Below are 17,687 nucleotides of genomic sequence, written 5' to 3'. Positions count from 1 at the left end.
AATATGTGTAACCTTATTCTATCCTTAATTCCTTGTCTAATTATTAGATATTAAATCTATAAAACTAGTAATTAAATAAAAGGTCAAATATAGCAAAAATATCTTACATCATCAACAACTCTAGGTGTTAAAACATATGACTTTAACTCCAAGTGGAGACAAATACACCAAATAAAAAAATCACCACCAGATGTAAAATATGAATTGGTGGCCCCCTAAGGTCAGTAGTCATTTTTGGGCTTGATCAAGTCTAGTCTAATTTCAGATTATTATTTAATCCCACAATAATCCTTCATAAACCTAACATTTTTCCTAACTCATAATTAATACAAGTCCAACCATGAATAATACACGAAAATCTCCTGGACAAATTTGGAATCAGAGTTCAAGTTCTGATTCCAATTCGAAATCCGGTCCGATACATGGCTTGCAAAGGAAACAACGAGTGGAATCGAGGAAAAAAAGCTCGGTTTTTGTGTTCGTTGCTAGAGTTTTGACGTGTAGGAGGGATATAGGTGGTGATTATGATGTCGATGTTGAAGATCATGCTCCACCTGCTACTGTTCAATGTAAGTTTTGATCTAATTTTGCATTTTGTTAAAGTAATCGTTGAGGATTGAGCTTCGTGTTAGGGATTTATTTACTTATTGATCGCGTACGGGAAAGTTTTTATGTAATCTATGGTTGTTCTTATTGATTTAAGGTTTATGAAGTGAGTTATGTTCATGGAAGCAGAGCACACGTTGCATTCGTTCCCATGTTTGACTTTAAAAAGTCAAATGATAAATGATATTTTTTTCATTATTTGCTGGACTGGTCACCCTACGCATATATTCTGAATTATACCACTAAACATTTTTTTTCATGCTAATTTTCTTTTATATTCGATAGATAATTGATAATCTACTAATTTACTGATTTTTGTTTTTATATTTCTAATTCCGAGGGTGATATTGTTATATAAAAATTAAAATAGTAAGATATGTATTTGGAGATACAATTGGTAATTTTTAACAAACTAACTGATATACCCGATATCCAATGTTAATTACCCGACAAGCATTAGGCTGGGTATAATGTGGGGCACGATTAAAAGTAGGGTATGGAACTAAGATTATCTGGCCCTAACCTTTATAACATTTATGCAAAATTTGATATTTAAAAAGGTATACGGTTTGGCTATATGAAATCAAAAGAGGGATTAATCATGAATTGAATCCATAACAAATTTGATTATTGCATGGTTGGATTAGATTATGAGCGTCCCTTAAGTTAGGCTTACGTGGGCCAAAGCAAATTTGGCTCATTGGGCCTCATCCAGCCTGCATACCCTCCACCCTTTATAGTTTTTAGTATAATACTCGATGGAGAAATTAGGATTTAGGAATTTGCTCTATAACTACTAAATTAGGAGCGGCAATCGTGACGTGTTTACTCGTTGAACTCGAACATGACCCGTATATATTCATGTTAAAGACATTAACTCATAACTAACACTTAAATTTGTGTAACTTGAATGCAACTCATTTAATCTATTAATTTAATGGGACAGCTTTATTTTCATGTTATGTCAAAAAAATGTCTTTTCTTGAATAGAGCTTGTACATGTGACGACTACCACACAAAATTAATGATGTGATATTAACTGGTCAGGTTTATTGTTTTGGATTAGCTATTTGGTGTAAACCAACAAATGTACACGTAAAAAAAATAATCTCACTTATAACAAACCATATAACCATATTTTTAATTTCCACAAGTCTACTTAGGGTGGGGATTAGTTATTTTGTGTAAGTTTTACGGAAGTTTATTTCTTTTCTTTTCTTTTTTCAGATTTAACACACAAATCTTTGAGACGCAACAAAACTCTTAACCCCTCTGCTTCCTCTAAACCTTCAAAGGCCTCTGATGGACAACAAAGTCTAGATGAATTATCATTTCAAGATATTTCTAAGGCAACTGGAAATTTCTCGGCTACAAATATTATCGGGGAAGGAGGATTTGGTACCGTTTATAAGGGAACACTGCGAAATGGATTCGTCTTTGCTATAAAGCGCGCCAAAAAGGTTACTTCTGTTTTTACATATTTTGACCTGTTTGCTATTTTTAGCCTGATAATAAATAACTTTATTTTTCAACTTATATTTTTTGTTGTAACGTTTAATGTCCCTTTAGACTTTTCTATGAGAGGTTTAGAAATTATACTCAACAATTTGAGGTTGTAAATAATTACATTCGTGGGTAGGTCATTATGTCTAAAATCGGTTTAATAAACAAGTCATGTTTAAGTTGACTTGTTTAACATGTCAATCCATGTAAGTCATTATTACAACCTGTCTATCTGTTAAATACGTTTACAACTTGATTGGTACTATAGAGGTGTACATTTTAGGTTTTTTGCTCGAACCGGTTCCGGTTTGGTTATCAAAAGTCAAAACCGGTTTTGGGAGGAATCTACTCGAATTGGAACCGGTTTTATATGATCGGTTTAGTTCCAGTTCGGGTTTTTAATCGGTTGGTTTGGGTAATATAGGTTCCCAACCCGCCGGTTAAAGAAATACCATCATTATTTAATGAAAAATTTGTAACTTTGTTTTTCATAATTTGTATTTCTTATGACAGGAAAAATATGACAAAACGATAGCAACAGAATTCAAAAACGAAATACTAACATTATCCAAGATTGAGCATTTAAATCTAGTCAGATTCTATGGGTCTATAGAGCATGAAGACGAGCGTATGATCTTAGTCGAGTATGTTCCTCATTGAAGAAACACTAAGGTACCCCGGGCAGATTACGGATAATCTGGGGGTTAAGTAATGTTTCCCACTAGGGTTAGGTCCGGCAAAGAAGGATGTTCTTCAGATGACCTGCAAAACCGACACCGTGAGCTCGTCACTGAGAAGGGGGGGGTTCCTTCTTGTGACCACCCTCCGGCGTGAGAATCAGACTAGATTGTTTTGAATATAAGTGTATATTGAGAGAAATAGCTAGTGAAGGTAAAATACCAGATGATGATACCGTTCCAAGGTGTTGGAGTATTTATAGCCGAAGGTGGGTTTCCAAGCAGGTACAGCCAGCTGTATAATATTCCTGTTCTACCAACTATGGGCTACGCACATGCCATGCTGGTTGGTGGGTAGGCAGCGGCTGATAGTGACAAGGCCGGCTGTGTACTGTTCCCTTTCCACCAACTGCAGGCAATGTGCGTGCCGCGACAAGGGTTGGTGAGTAGGCAGCGGCTAATAGTGACAAACAGTACTAGAGCATGCTCCTCGTACTGTTTGTCGGTGAGCTGTCACCCTGTGATTGGTTCATGGGCTGCTTTGGTCAGATCTTGTCTATTTTGTCCATACCTTGGCAGGTATAGTACAAAAGATCTTCCAGAAGCATACAGAGTGGCTCATTTGGGCGGGAGTCTTCCCGCCTTGCTCATTCCTTCAGGTGACACTGAATTATTGAGTGCCTTGTGCGTGTAGCCTTGCTATTAGTGCGGGTAGCCTTCCCTGATGGCTTGTATCCGCAGCTGCGGGGACAGGTGGGATACTTCACCATTAGGAGGCTTTCCCTGCGGGAACAGCTGGCGTACTGCGCGTAAGGTCTTCATCTCTGAGCATGGTGGGTCCTGCGGAACCAGTTGGTCCTTGCGCAAACGTCCCTCTTCAAGGTGAGTCTTGCGGGTCCAACTGGGCTCTGCTGGGACCTACCTCTTCAAGTCCCCCCAGTCCAATGTTCTTCTCATGAATTGTTAATAAGTGAGGTGAGCTTTGGACTTAATCAAGGGGTTTTGAAAAGTATTTGGTTTTAAGGTTGTCCGTGGGGATTCTTCCCGCGGTTTCCCTAATGTCACGCAGAAATTCCCGACTTTTCTGCTTGATCTTTGGGTATGATGCTGGTAGGTGTGTAACCTCCTCGCAAGTCAGGAGCGTTGAGTTCCACTTGTGTAGATTCTCCATGAGGTTTTGGTAGTTTTGAACATAGTGATTAATTATGTTAAAACAACCAATTCCACCTTGGAGCTTCAAACAATCTAGTTCTCGACGTTCCCACTATGCGGGGATGTTATTCCCGTTTCCGCAAGCATGGCCCAGAAGATCCTTCTTGGTTTCAATTCCCTGCGGAGTGCTAGGTATGTGAAGGGTTTCGCCTTGACACTGTACCCGCACTCGTCTTATAGTTACTTTACTTCCAAGGTATTCCTGGCTTCAATTCCCTGCGGGTGCTAAGTATGTGAAGGGTTTTGCCTTGACACTGTACTCGCACCTGTCTTATAGTTACTTGGTTGCCTGGGTAAGGGGTATTTTCCCGCTTACTTTTGAATCTTTTTAAAATTCGAAGAGTTGGTGGAAGGATAAGAACAGTCCAAACTGTTGAAATGTCGTCCGACGGTTTCTTCTGACAGTGTCAGGACGTGCAGGAAGTTATGGCGACGTGACAGTATATGGTCATTCCAGGCGCTTTTTCAGGCGCGTGGGCGCGATTTTTCGGGCGCGTGGCCGCGAAATTAATGGCACGCGTCCTTTCAACAGCTGTTGCCAGCTTGCTCTTTGCCACGTGTCATAGTTTCATTGCACCTGCGATTTCTCTCTCTTCCGCATTAAATTCATCGCATTAATTGCGATGAGTATATAAAGGGCGAGAGGGTGCACCTTAGTCCACACTTTCTCTTCATCTTCTAAACTATTTCCGGCGAATACTCACTATTCCGTCGAGCATTCTTCTGAAATCGTTGTTCTGTACATTCAAAACATGTCTTCTACCCGTGATTTTGAGGCCACTGCCGAGGAGTCTGAGTTGTTCGTCGAGAACCCGACGTCGACGTCCGAAAAGGACGACAAGAGCACTGCTGGCGAGTGCCAGTGCGCTCTTCCTACTGACCTCTACCAGTACATCGTCCGGAAGTTCATGCTCGAGCCTTTCGAGCCTGAGTTTCCGGAGCCTCATCAGACGGTGTACGATGCCCCCAAGGGCAAGATAGGGGTGTACGCTGCTTTCTTCGTCTATGGGAATCTGAGGTTCCCATTGACGAAGTTTGTATACCGTGTCTTGGAGAGGCACGGTATGCATCTGACCGAGGTACACCCGATGGCGATCGCCAAGATCCGCCACTTTGAGTGGGTGTGCCTCATTGTGGGCGTGGAGCCCCACGTTGATCGGTTGATGACCTTCTACTCCTGGAGGTGCATCCAGGGGTGGTACACCTTGGTCAATCAGATCAAGGGTTTGAAGATCTGCGCTACCGAGCGCAGTCTTCGGTCGTGGAAGCGGGAGTTTTTTTATATCTCCGCTCGCGTCATCCCACTTGCGATGACGTTTAAGAATGGGAGAGCACTCCCCGCCCTTCACGCCCTCAACCACCAGGAGGCGGAATGGTTCGCCAAGATCTCCCGGATCCAGACTCCGGTGTACCGCTTTGCGGAGTCTGGGATGGTGATGCTCGGGATGAGCCGGGTGTGGAAAGAGGCGTCACAGATTCCCATCGTCCTCGAATACGGTTTGAACTCTGTCCCTTACGGTATGCTCTGTCTTCTTTGTTGATATAGGTTTTTCTTCTAACTGTTTATTTTTTTTTATTTCAGAGGGGAACGACTTGCAGTCGCTCCTGCATCCGCGGGAGGCTGATGGTCCCGCTCGGATGGGTACTCGTGCTCTTGATGAGAACGAGTTGCCCATCCTGGAGCAAACGAGGGATCGGTTTGTGGAGGTGTACAGGCTAGGCCACCCGATTCTGAGCGCCACGCGGCCAGGTAAGGAGTTATTCAACCCTCGACCTCTCAATGCTGAAACCTCTGCTGGAATTCCTCTAATTCTGTCATCTTCTGATGATAAATCCGCAGACGGTCCTTTCTTCACGCGGAAGAAAAAGGCTGCTGGCGGAAAGGGCAAGGCGAAGGTTACCTCCGCCGATCAGGGGAACTGGTCAAACTCAGAGACCGAGAGCGAGGAGGCGGCGGGGAACCCAGGTGGTGTTGAGACCACTGCTCCGGAGGCTGAGACGACTGTCACCTCCGAGCAGCCCAGGACGACGGTGACCGGTGTGAAGACGCCGGCTCCATCGGGTTCGTCCCCGCCTGTTCGCACCTTTAGGCTCAAGAAAACCCGTAAGTATAATCTTCCTTTACTTTTACTGCATAGCTTTCCACCATTATACTAATATCTTTTTTGTGCAGGCGTGGATGCTACCGCATTCCAGGGTGGAGCGGGAGGTAGCAGTTCTGGACCCATGAAGGTAGGTTTGGTCAACCTACCTGAGGCGATGACCCAGGCGACTGCGCCTGCTTCAGTTGGTTCAGTTGCTCATCCCGTTGAGCCAACTGTTCCAGCTGTAACCTTATCCCCGCCGGCTGTCAGTGCCATTTTCACCGAATCCGTCACTGAGCCGGCGGTGATTTCTCTTGCGGGTTCTTCCGCAGCCGCGGCCACGGTTGTGAGTTCACCTCCGGTGAGTTCACCTCCGTTGGTTTCCGCCGCGGCAGCCTCCATCATGTTTCCTCCGGCGCCTGCGACTACGGCCAGTCCTTCAGGTACGTTTGGGGTTGTGGCGTCTAGCCAATCCTTGCCTCCTTCCCGTCTCCTTGACCTTTTGGATGGATATCCCTTAGGTTCAGGTGATGGGTTTGGTGGCTATCGGCCTGTTGTCGACCCTACAGGTGCGTAGGGTTATTTTGGCCTATATCCCTTTCATCATTTCTTTCTCTTAACTGTTTTTTGTTTTATTGCAGTTCGTGATTCCAACGAGGTGTATGCTCCTCGGTGGAAGATCCGCCGGGGAACGACCCTCCGGACTGCTGAGGACTGCGTCGAATGGGCGCGTCACGCCGCCCCAAGCGGTGCGCTGGGGGAGGCCATGGCCAGCTACCAGGAGGGTAGGCTGTCCAACGAGCTCCGAATCCTTCTCGCCCGGATGCAGCCGCGCGTCGAGCTACTTTGTCGTGAAAACGACAAGTTGAAGACGGCGCGTAGCCTTGAAGTGGCTCAGGCGCGGGCCATCCGGGAGGAGAACGCGAAGCTTACCGCCGTTGCTGCGGAAAAGGAGAAGGCCTTCAAGGCCCTTGAGGTTGACGTTCAGGCTCGTCTGGAGGCCCGTTCCAAGGCTGCCCAAGCTGTTAACGAACAGCTTCGGCTGGCCAAGGAAACTGCAAGGAACGCAACCGAGAGGGCCACCAAGGCTGAAGCTGCTGCTGAGCCTCTACGCATCGAAAATGAGGAACTTAAAGCCAAATTAGAGGGGCTCCAGCAGGCTCATGATGCCTTGGCCATGGAAGATGCCAATAAGCTCCAAGAGATCTTGAACCAGAGGGGGGTGCTTGACCACACTGAGCGTAAGCTAAAGGGCGTCGAAGAGGCTGCAGCCAAAGATGTGTTGCTTGCCAACCTCACAAAGAACGAAGCCGAACGCGCCCGTAATGAAGCTCAAGCTGCCCTCCAGGAGGCTCTGGTTGCCAAGGAATGGCTTCTTCGAGAAGCGTTGTCGCAGGTATGCGCAGCTTCCTAACTAACTTCTTTACGCTTTTCCTTACTCTTGAGTTTTTGACAAACTTCTGTTTTGTAGGTTGTGCATCGTGTGTTCACGAACACATCATATGACGATGCGATGAGCGCAGCCCTCAACGCTTCTCATGAGGATGGGGAAAAGGCTGGCTTCCTGCTTGGTCTAGGGTTTGTTGAACAAGGCATCCCGCCTTCCAACTTCCCTCTTTACAATGTGGATACTGAAGATGCGTATGACCAAGCAGTGAATCAGTATGCTGCCTTCCCGCATCCGGTGGTGGAGAAGGTGAACGAGATTGCTGCTGCTGATGATGGGCTAGCTATCCTTAAAGCTTTCCTTGAACCGCCACACTCTACTGAAGGTGCGGGTCCAAGTGGAAGTGGTCCTGAAGCTTGATCCTTTAGATCCCTTTCCACCATTAGAGTAGATTTTTATTTTTGTATAGCTTCTTTTGTATGCGGGTATGTACCCAGCAATCTTTGTAATATTTGAATTTTGATGGAATAAAGATTATTTGCTAATGCCTTGCCTTGTTTATTTCACGCATATTTTGATTTAGCTTAGCAATTTCTTTAGTACTTAGATAAGTTAACTTTTCAACGTGGCAGATAATAAGTTAAAAGTTTTGCTTCCTCTTTCGTGATTGTGCGGGTAAGACCGTCACTTGCACTTAGTAGGATGGCTAAACTTTACCTATATCTGACCTGCGTGGAAGTTTTCCTCATCCTTTCCTTTGAAATTTACTAAGTGTTTTGAATAAGTTAACCTTTCGACGCGCGGTTGCCAATAGGTCAATGTTTAGTTTCCTTTATCATGATTGTGCGGGTAGGACCGTCACTTTCATTTATTGGGATGACCAAACTTCACCTATAGCTGACCTGCGTGAAGGTTTTCCTTATAAATTTTTACCGTTTTATGTGTTTATGCGGGTTTTGCCGCCTTCCACACGCAACGACTTCTTCCCATATTTATGCGGTGAATACCGGCATAGCAGCGTGGGAAGTTCATAAGTATAAAGGTAAGGCTATCAACACAATGTGAAAGGAGAATCATTTCCATTAGAAGTGGCTCTAGGCCTTTTCTTTACAAATTTGGAATTGATCTACATATAACATTTGCGTAATTGAGCTCCGTTCCATGTTCTTGGGATAGGAGTGCCATCGAGCCTTTCGAGCCGGTATGCGCCTTTTCCCAAAACTTCCTTGATAATGTATGGTCCTTCCCAGACCGGTGCCAGTTTTCCTGGGCGCTCTTGGTTTGAAGCCTCGTTGTTACGCAATATGTAGTCTCCTACATTGAAGTTGCAGAGTTTTACCTGCGTGTTGTAGTACTTTTGCATTTGTCGCTTGTAGTTTTCTTCACGCGCTGCGGCTAAGTCTCTGCGTTCCTCGGTTAGCATAAGGTCTAACCGTCTTTCCGCATCATTGTCTTCTGGCTGAATTAAGACCCTTGGTGAGGGCAAACCAATTTCGACTGGGACCATGGCTTCAGTGCCATAAGTGAGGCTGAACGGGGTTTCTCCCGTAATGGCCTTTTTCAGCGTTCTGTTTGCCCAAAGGACGTGTGGAACTTCGTCTACCCAGCCGGATCTGTGTTCTAGGAGTCTTTTCTTTTTGCCTTCGACGATGCTTTTATTTGCTCTTTCCACCTCACCGTTACCTTGCGGGTGTGCCACTGAGGTAAAGGTGTGGGTGATTTGAAGTTCTTCTAGCCACTTTTGTAGCTTCTTGTCAGCAAAGTTGGTGCCGTTATCGCTCACCAAAGTCTGTGGAAGTCCAAAACGACAAATAATAAATTCCCAAATAAATTTTTTAATATGTTTTGCGGTTGTTTGGGCTAAGGGTTTTGCTTCTATCCACTTGGTGAAGTAGTCGATGGCTACCACTAGGAACTGAACGTTTCCTGCTGCTGTAGGAAATGGGCCTGTCACATCGATGGCCCACTTCTGAAATGGCCATGAAGAGGTGACTGGAACAAGTTCATTCTTCGGGCGATGCGTGTTGGGTGCGTAAAGCTGGCAAGACCTACACTTTCTGATGTATGCTAGCGCATCCGTATGCATCCCCGGCCAAAAGTATCCCGCGTTGTTTAGCTTAGCTACAACAGCGCGTGGACCTGCGTGTACTCCACAGATGCCTTCGTGTACTTCCCTTAGGAGGTAGTCAGCATCCTGGTTGTCCACGCATCTTAAGAGTGGGCCAAGAAAGTTACGTCTGTAAAGGATGTCATCGTTGAGTTGATAGTTTAATGCTTTACAACGTATTTTTCTTGCCTGTGTTTTTGACTCTGGTAGTATACCCGCTGCAAGGTAATTTATTATTGGTGTCATCCACGTTTCTGTACCGGTTTGGATGACACAAATTTCCTTGTGCGGGACTGATGGTGCTTCAAGGAGTTCAATGCCGATGTCCTTTCCCAAATGGGTGAAGGCTAATGATGCAAGCTTGCTTAACGCATCCGCAGATTTGTTTTCGCTACGCTTGACGTGTATGACTTTACAATCATTAAAATCGCGCATAAGGGTTTTTGCTTGTGCAAGGTACAGGGCCATTGTGTCGTTCACGGCCGTGTACGTTCCGTTTATCTGATTGGCTACTAACATGGAATCTACGTGGGCTTCCAAGTTTTTCACTCCCATTTTACGCGCAATTCTCAGCCCTGCCAAGAATGCTTCGTACTCGGCTTCGTTATTCGTACCTGGAAAGTCCAGTCGAATAGCGTAAGTGTATTCTTGGCCTGCTGGGTTGGTTAATTTCAACCCTGCGCCTGAACCCTCGTTGCTGGCTGCTCCATCGGTATAGAGTCGCCAGACATCATTGATGTCTTGTGCTGGGGAGGGTTGAGCCTCCTCCTGGCACTATTTCTCCCGCGAAGCGGGGACTTATGCAATAAAGTCGGCCAGGACCTGGCCTTTCATAGCTGGTCTTGGCTTGTACTTTATCGCATATTCCCCCAACTCAATTGCCCATTTGGCTAGACGTCCCGATAATTCGGGTTTGCCTAGAACGTTTGCGAGTTTGAAGTTGGTGAGAATGGTGATTGGGTGACCCTGGAAATATCGTCTCAGTCTGCGTGAAGCTTGTACAAGTGCTAAGACTAATTTTTCCAAGGTGGAGTACCGGGTTTCTACGTCTGTTAGGACACGGCTAACATAGTAAATAGGCATCTGGATACCTTTCCGCTCTACTAGCAGGACTGCCCCGGTTGCTCTATCTGTGGCAGAAAGGTATATGATTAATTCCTCCCCCGCTTCTGGTGCTGTGAGCGTTGGGAGTTCGATCAAGCATGACCGAATTTCCTGAAAAGCTGCTTCCGCTTCTGGTGTCCAGCGGAAGTGCGTTTTCTTTAAACAGTTTCTCAATGTTGACACGAATGGGAACGACCTATCCGCATGGTTTGACAAAAAGCGGTTAAGTGCGACTAGGCGTCCATTCAGTGTCTGAGCTTGCTTGATGGTAGTAGGTGATTCCATTTTGATAATGGCTTCAACCTTTTCAGGGTTCGCTCTGAAGCCATCTTTAGTAACAATGACTCCCAAGAACTTCCCTTCTTCCATCCCAAAGGAACACTTGCTCGGGTTGAGCTTCATGTTTATCTTTCTGAGCGTGTTGAAAGTTTCTTCGATGTCTTTCAACATCGCTTCTGGCTCAGGGCTTTTGATGACCAAATCATCCATGTAGACTTCCAAGTTTCTCCCAATTTGGGCATGAAACTCTTTGTCCATCAGGCGTTGGTATGTGGACCCTGCATTCTTAAGTCCGAATGGCATCATTTGATAACAAAATGTGCCATCGGGCGTCTGAAATGCGGTTTTGTCCTGATCATCTACAGCCATGTGGATTTGATGGTACCCCTTATATGCGTCAAGGAAGCATTTAAGGCGAAACGGTGCTAATGAATCCACTTTGAGGTCAATTTCGGGTAACGGGTAACAATCTTTGGGGCATGCTTTGTTTAAATCTTTGAAATCTATACACATGCGCCATTGTTTGTTAGCCTTCGGTACCATAACGGGATTTGCAACCCATGTATGATTTCTACTAACGCGTACGATGCCCGCGTCAAGGAGTTCCTTGACTTGGGTTCTACACGCGTTAGCCTGTTCCGCCCCCATTACTCTGCGCTTTTATATGACTGGCGTAAAAGCCGAGTCACACTTGAGCTTATGCTCTGCTTTACTTCGCGGTACACCAGTCATATCAGCTGGTGTCCACGCGAAGATGTCAGCGTTTCTTTGTAATAAGCGTTTGAGTAAGGTGCCGTAGGATCAGCGATTGTTGGGCCAATTGTAACAGCCTGGTCAGGGTATCTGCCATTGAGGGCCCATTTTTCTGGTTCGGTAATGGTTGGTTTAGCCATCTTTGGTTTGGGTTTAGATGAGACGGATGCGATGCATACCTGGGGGATACCGGTGATCATCGCTACACCCTGAGCAGTTGGCCATCCCATCATGCCGTGGACTGAAGATACCACGGCGTTGAATCTTGCCATCCCGTCTCTCCCGAAGAGAATGTCGTATGTGTGATGTGGCTTTCTCATTACGACAAAGTCCACGTCTTCTGTGCGGGAGTATTTCCCGTCCGTGAGAATGACGGGGAAAGATAGGATACCCAGGGGGGTGTTTGTGCTGCCGTCGAACCCTTCCATTGAGGCGTAACCCGTTTCCAGGCGCTCTTTGTCTTCGTCGTCTAGCTTGTCGAAGAACTGCCTGTACATAACCGTTGACGAGGCGCCGTTGTCCGCAAGAGTGCGGGAAGTTATGTAATGCCCCAGCTGGCTTTTGATGACGATGGGGCCTTCCTTGCTGGGTCCTCTTGGCACTCGCGGGAAGCGTACCTCAGCTTCCTTCCATTCGCATGGTTATGTCGTTCGTCTTTTTCTTCCACTGATGTTGCCATGAACCATGTGGATGCTGATGTCAACGGGCTTTCGTCCATTACCTTTATACCGGTTATCATTCCTTCCTCCATTCTTGATTGATGCCACAAGGTGTGCAAGTCTTCCATCCTTGACGAATGTTTCAACAACATCCTTCAAGGATGTACACTCCTCTGTACTGTGACCCTTTGTCCCGTGGAAGTCATAGAATTTGCTCTGATCCGCATTAGGTCGTTGTCGGATCATTGGAGCTTTTGGCCATGGCAGTTTTTTGGTGGCAAATATCTCCGTGACGCTTTTGGTGAGTGGCGTCCACCGGTGTTTTCGGCTTGAAGGGTGCGTGTTATCCCTTCCGCCAACAAGAGGGCGAGAGCTGGATGAGGTGTCAAAGTTTAACCTTGACTGCCAAATACCTAGCTTCCTCTTCTTGTTCTGCCGGGCGATCCGAACATTGTTTTCTCTGGTCCTCTGCGTGTAGAGATGTGTACTTTGGGGAAGATCCCTACCCAGTTGCTTCTCCGTCTCGGCAAAGCGCTTGGCCGCCTTCATGATGGCATCCCATGTGGATGGCATGCCGTCGTTACCCGTCAATGTGCGGATAAGCTCCGGGTATTCGGCGCCCTGGATGAAAGCGGCGCGAACAAGATCTTCACTTATGTTGCCCAGACTCAGCTTTTTGGAGTTGAAGCGAGTGATGAAGTCTAGCAAAGATTCATCTTCCTCTCTCACGCAGTTGAGGATCGTCTACTGCTCTTCAGTATATTTCCTCTGTTGACTGAAGTGTTGGCTGAACTTGTGTTGAAAGTCCGCCCAATCATAGATGTGGTGGACCGGTAAACGATCAAACCACGCCCTGGCCGCTCCAACCAGCGTCATTTGGAACATATAACACCACGTGGGTTCCGTCCAGTTACTGACGGTTGCCCCCGCTATGAATCTGTTCAAGTGATCGTCTGGGTCGGATAGACCATCATAAGTACCGATGTTGGACATCTGTTTGGCACTTCTCGGGGCGATTGCTTCCGCGATGTCCCTTGCAAACTTGGACTTTCCCGCATTTGCTGCAGTTGGTCTAAAGGTTTTGGAGAAGTCACGTGGGTTTCCTCCCGCGCTCCTTGGTTTGAAGGTTTCTCCAAAATTCCTTCTTGGTTGGAAGTCCGTTTCCTTACGCTTCCCTTTCGCCCTATGGCGAGGGTTTGCGTCGGTGTCGGATTCCTCCCGATCATTGTCCGAGTACTCGCACTCACTGTTCATGTTGAGCTGTTGTCGAGTATTTCCGAATTCGTCAGCCTGTTGGAGTGAACGCAAGCGTTCATCCAACTCAGCTTGGAACTCTTTCTGATGTGCCTCGGCCCACGCCTTAACTTGATCGAGTGTTTGGCGAGGGAGCCTCGCCTGTTTCTCCAACTGGGCATCAGTGAACCCCAGTGAAATATTGTTTACTGCACTTGCCCCGGCTTGGGTAACCGGGGTAGTGTTCGTAAAATTTGTATAACCGCCGGTGTTCCCCCCAGTAGCTGGGGTTGTGGTTACCGGGGTTTCTTGGTCACTTACTGGCCTTGGGACCGGAGTAACGTTAACCATTTCTTCTGAAATTTTGAAAAAACTGCGTATTAGTTCTAGCTTTTATGCACGGATGGCGCCAATGAAGAAACACTAAGGTACCCCGGGCAGATTACGGATAATCTGGGGGTTAAGTAATGTTTCCCACGAGGGTTAGGTCCGGCAAAGAAGGATGTTCTTCAGATGACCTGCAAAACCGACACCGTGAGCTCGTCACTGAGAAGGGGAGGTTCCTCCTTGTGACCACCCTCCGGCGTGAGAATCAGACTAGATTGCTTTGAATATAAGTGTATATTGAGAGAAATAGCTAGTGAAGGTAAAATACCAGATGATGATACCGTTCCAAGGTGTTGGAGTATTTATAGCCGAAGGTAGGTTTCCAAGCAGGTACAGCCAGCTGTATAATATTCCTGTTCTACCAACTATGGGCTACGCACATGCCATGCTGGTTGGTGGGTAGGCAGCGGCTGATAGTGACAAGGCTGGCTGTGTACTGTTCCCTTTCCACCAACTGCAGGCTATGTGCGTGCCGCGACAAAGGTTGGTGAGTAGGCAGCGGCTAATAGTGACAAACAGTACTAGAGCATGCTCCTCGTACTGTTTGTCGGTGAGCTGTCACCCTGTGATTGGTTCATGGGCTGCTTTGGTCAGATCTTGTCTATTTTGTCCATACCTTGGCAGGTATATTACAAAAGATCTTCCAGAAGCATACAGACTGGCTCATTTGGGCGGGAGTATTCCCGCCTTGCTCATTCCTTCAGGTGACACTGAATTATTGAGTGCCTTGTGCGTGTAGCCTTGCTATTAGTGCGGGTAGCCTTCCCTGATGGCTTGTATCCGCAGCTGCGGGGACAGGTGGGATACTTCACCATTAGGAGGCTTTCCCTGCGGGAACAGCTGGCGTACTGCGCGTAAGGTCTTCATCTCTGAGCATTGTGGGTCCTGCGGAACCAGTTGGTCCTTGCGCAAACGTCCCTCTTCAAGGTGAGTCTTGCGGGTCCAACTGGGCTCTGCTGGGACCTACCTCTTCACTCATGGAAACCTTCGTGACCATTTAGACGGTAAGACGTCTATCCGCTTTCCTCAAAGGGGAAATTTTGTCTTTTCACATCCGACACAATGTTCATAATAGATATTAATGATATCTTTGTTTTCAGGTACACGTGGAAACGGGCTTGAAATGGGAGAACGTCTAGATATATTGATCGATGTAGCTCATGCTGTTACATATTTACATACATATACAGGTGTTTAACAATCTTGATCTCGTTCATTAAAATATAATAGTAAAAACTTTTATAAAATCTTGATGTTAGCATTCTTGAAATTTTTATAAAATATTAAAAACTCAAAATTAACTTTGTCTTGTGTAAAATGTTGCAGATCAACCAATAATCCATAGAGATATAAAATCGCCTAATATACTGATTAATGATAAACTACGTGCAAAAGTGACTGATTTTGGATTTGCACGTGTAAAAATAGAAGATCCTGAAGCTACTCATATTTCTACTCAAGTTAAAGGAACTGCTGGCTATTTAGATCCCGAATACCTTAATACGTACCAACTTACCGATAGGAGTGATGTTTATTCGTTTGGAGTTTTGCTTGTGGAGGTGGTAACGGGAAGACAGCCCATTGAGTTTAATAAACCCGAGAATGAGAAATTAACAACAAGATGGGTAAGTACATTGTTTAACACATTTTTACATGTGATATGGAGAGTTGATCCTAATTCGTGTTTGTAAGTTGTAACAACCGGATAAAAGTAAGTGGGCTAGAAAAAGGCTTAACTAAAGATGGGCTTTGATCTGTCTTAAAACGTGTGAATCGTGGATTTCGTTAATTCACACATTTATTTAATCATTTTAGGGGCGTAAACGAGTCGAATTCAAACCCAGCTTCTTTAACTAAATAATTCATCTTCAGTCCGGCTTGTTTTGATCTCGTGTCTAAAACTTTAGCTTGGATCGTGAGTAATTTTTCAAACTTGAGTGCGGCTTGGGCATGAATGGTTTATTTTCTATTAATTCTTTAATTATTGTATTTGCGTTCGTGTGATTATTTATATTGAGTAAAAGTTTGTATATTTATATAAATAGTGGGTTTGGACTTTGGTTAAGCTCGGAAGTCCAATCAAGCTTTGTAGATGAAACTCAAGACTTGGGCTCGTTTAGACACAACTCAAATTCGAGCTTTTACCAAACCAATCTTGAGTAGCTCACGAGCAGCTTTTACACCCGTAACTATGTAACTTCAATTCTACCATACGTCCCAAATTTATATTTTCTTACGAAAAGGTAACTAAATATCAAATATAACCTTCATTTTGCAGGCAATGCAAAGACTAAAACAAGGGGAAGTGGTGCTGGCAATGGATCCAAAGCTAAATAGGAACCCGGCATCTATGATGGTTGTTGAAAAGGTGCTGAGACTTGCCCGACAATGTGTAGCCCCCACGAGACAGTCTAGACCGTCCATGATGCAATGTGGGGAGATCTTGTGGCGAATCAGAAAAGATTACCATGAACAAAATGATGCTATGACTGCAACCCATCTCAGACAGGTGCCTGAAATTGATGCTAGAAAGAACCGTCGTGAGTTTTTCGGTCTTGAAGATAGTGGCAACCAGAGGTTTCAATCTGTATAGAAATTGTATGACATAAGGTTTTGTATGTAGAGTATTTGTTTACTTTTTGGTTTGTATTTACATATGAAAATGTTTCTTTGATCACACGCATATATATAGATGTTTTGGTTGATAAGTAAATGCATATATAAAGAGTCATTTGTATTTTTGTTGATTAGTAAAGCTTTAGTAGCATCAGGCTAAAAAAAATGTTAATTAATATGAATAAGAAGTTTGTAGATTTCTTTACTATCCCATAACAAAGAATCGACTTGTAAACACGCCTGTTCTATTAGAAATCCATAAATTCAGTAAACGAACAAATATGAACAAGAAAAATTCATTTAGTTAAACGAATGGATATAAAACATGTCGTATTTGTTCATTTATATCCATTTGCTTATAATTCATTCAGCTCATTAGCCTATCCTTATGAGTTCTGATTTTGAATGGATTGGATCCTAGGAGACTTGGGAAGCTGATCTTTAGCAGGTGTGGTACTATGGTTGCTGATTGTCTTGTTTGAGCCGTTTTTTATTTTATTTTTATAAAGTGACCAAGCTAGATAAACAAAAATGACAGTTTACTTTTTGTTATAAAATTCTTGTCTCATGGTTCATTTATAAAATTAGCGTCTAATCTATAAACATATAGTTGAACACCGGCAGTGTAAGTTGTTCCCGATTAAACCTGTGGGATAAGCCGACCTGATTTAAATAACATTCTCCTTCCCTAATTGTTTTGGACGTATCATATGCATGGTCCATGCACAGATATACATATAGGTCAAACACGACACGATTACATGTGATGCTAGTGACGAAACTGAGATGGAAACTAGTTGCGCCATTTTTTCTAACGCGAGCATGTTTAGAAAGAGTGTAACACAGCACAACATTTTTATGAACCTCTTGAAGGACATTGTTGTTACTCATTGCCTTGGTCAAACAAACAATCCATTTGTCATAAATTTATATCATCTAAAAGCATGAAGCTATAATGATCATTGTACATGAATTGCATCTAAAGCTATAACCATATTATTCATATTCCTATAACTTTATGACTGATTCGAGAGAGGGAAGATCTACATTGCGCCCTGCGGACGTTTTTGTGTTTGGTTG

General features: G+C 44.8%; 1 protein-coding gene across 1 annotated transcript; it reads left to right on the top strand.

Moving 5' to 3' along the window:
* Nucleotides 1–147: 147 nt before the first annotated feature.
* Nucleotides 148–17,068, top strand: LOC143618121 (calmodulin-binding receptor-like cytoplasmic kinase 1). Its single transcript, XM_077090445.1, has 7 exons — nt 148–569; nt 1,834–2,066; nt 2,623–2,761; nt 14,966–14,995; nt 15,092–15,181; nt 15,318–15,616; nt 16,270–17,068. The coding sequence occupies exons 1-7, from the start codon at nt 341–343 to the stop codon at nt 16,582–16,584; spliced, it is 1,335 nt and encodes a 444-aa protein (XP_076946560.1). The 5' UTR covers nt 148–340; the 3' UTR covers nt 16,585–17,068.
* Nucleotides 17,069–17,687: the final 619 nt, after the last annotated feature.

The sequence above is a fragment of the Bidens hawaiensis genome, unplaced genomic scaffold, assembly GCF_021521415.1.
Source record: "Bidens hawaiensis isolate Kalapana, Puna unplaced genomic scaffold, B.hawaiensis_p1.1 tig00002338_1, whole genome shotgun sequence".
Classification (NCBI taxonomy): domain Eukaryota; kingdom Viridiplantae; phylum Streptophyta; class Magnoliopsida; order Asterales; family Asteraceae; genus Bidens; species Bidens hawaiensis.
Note: the sequence above shows the minus strand (reverse complement) of the source record. Positions and strands in the feature narration are given on the sequence as shown.

What these genes read in the sequence shown, in the direction of transcription:
- LOC143618121 (XM_077090445.1), top strand. Translation starts at nt 341, where the DNA reads ATGAATAATACACGAAAATCTCCTGGACAAATTTGGAATCAGAGTTCA. An exon ending in TCCACCTGCTACTGTTCAAT is followed by an intron (nt 570 to 1,833) that starts GTAAGTTTTGAT and finishes TTCTTTTTTCAG; the next exon opens with ATTTAACACACAAATCTTTG. An exon ending in AGAAATTAACAACAAGATGG is followed by an intron (nt 15,617 to 16,269) that starts GTAAGTACATTG and finishes TTCATTTTGCAG; the next exon opens with GCAATGCAAAGACTAAAACA.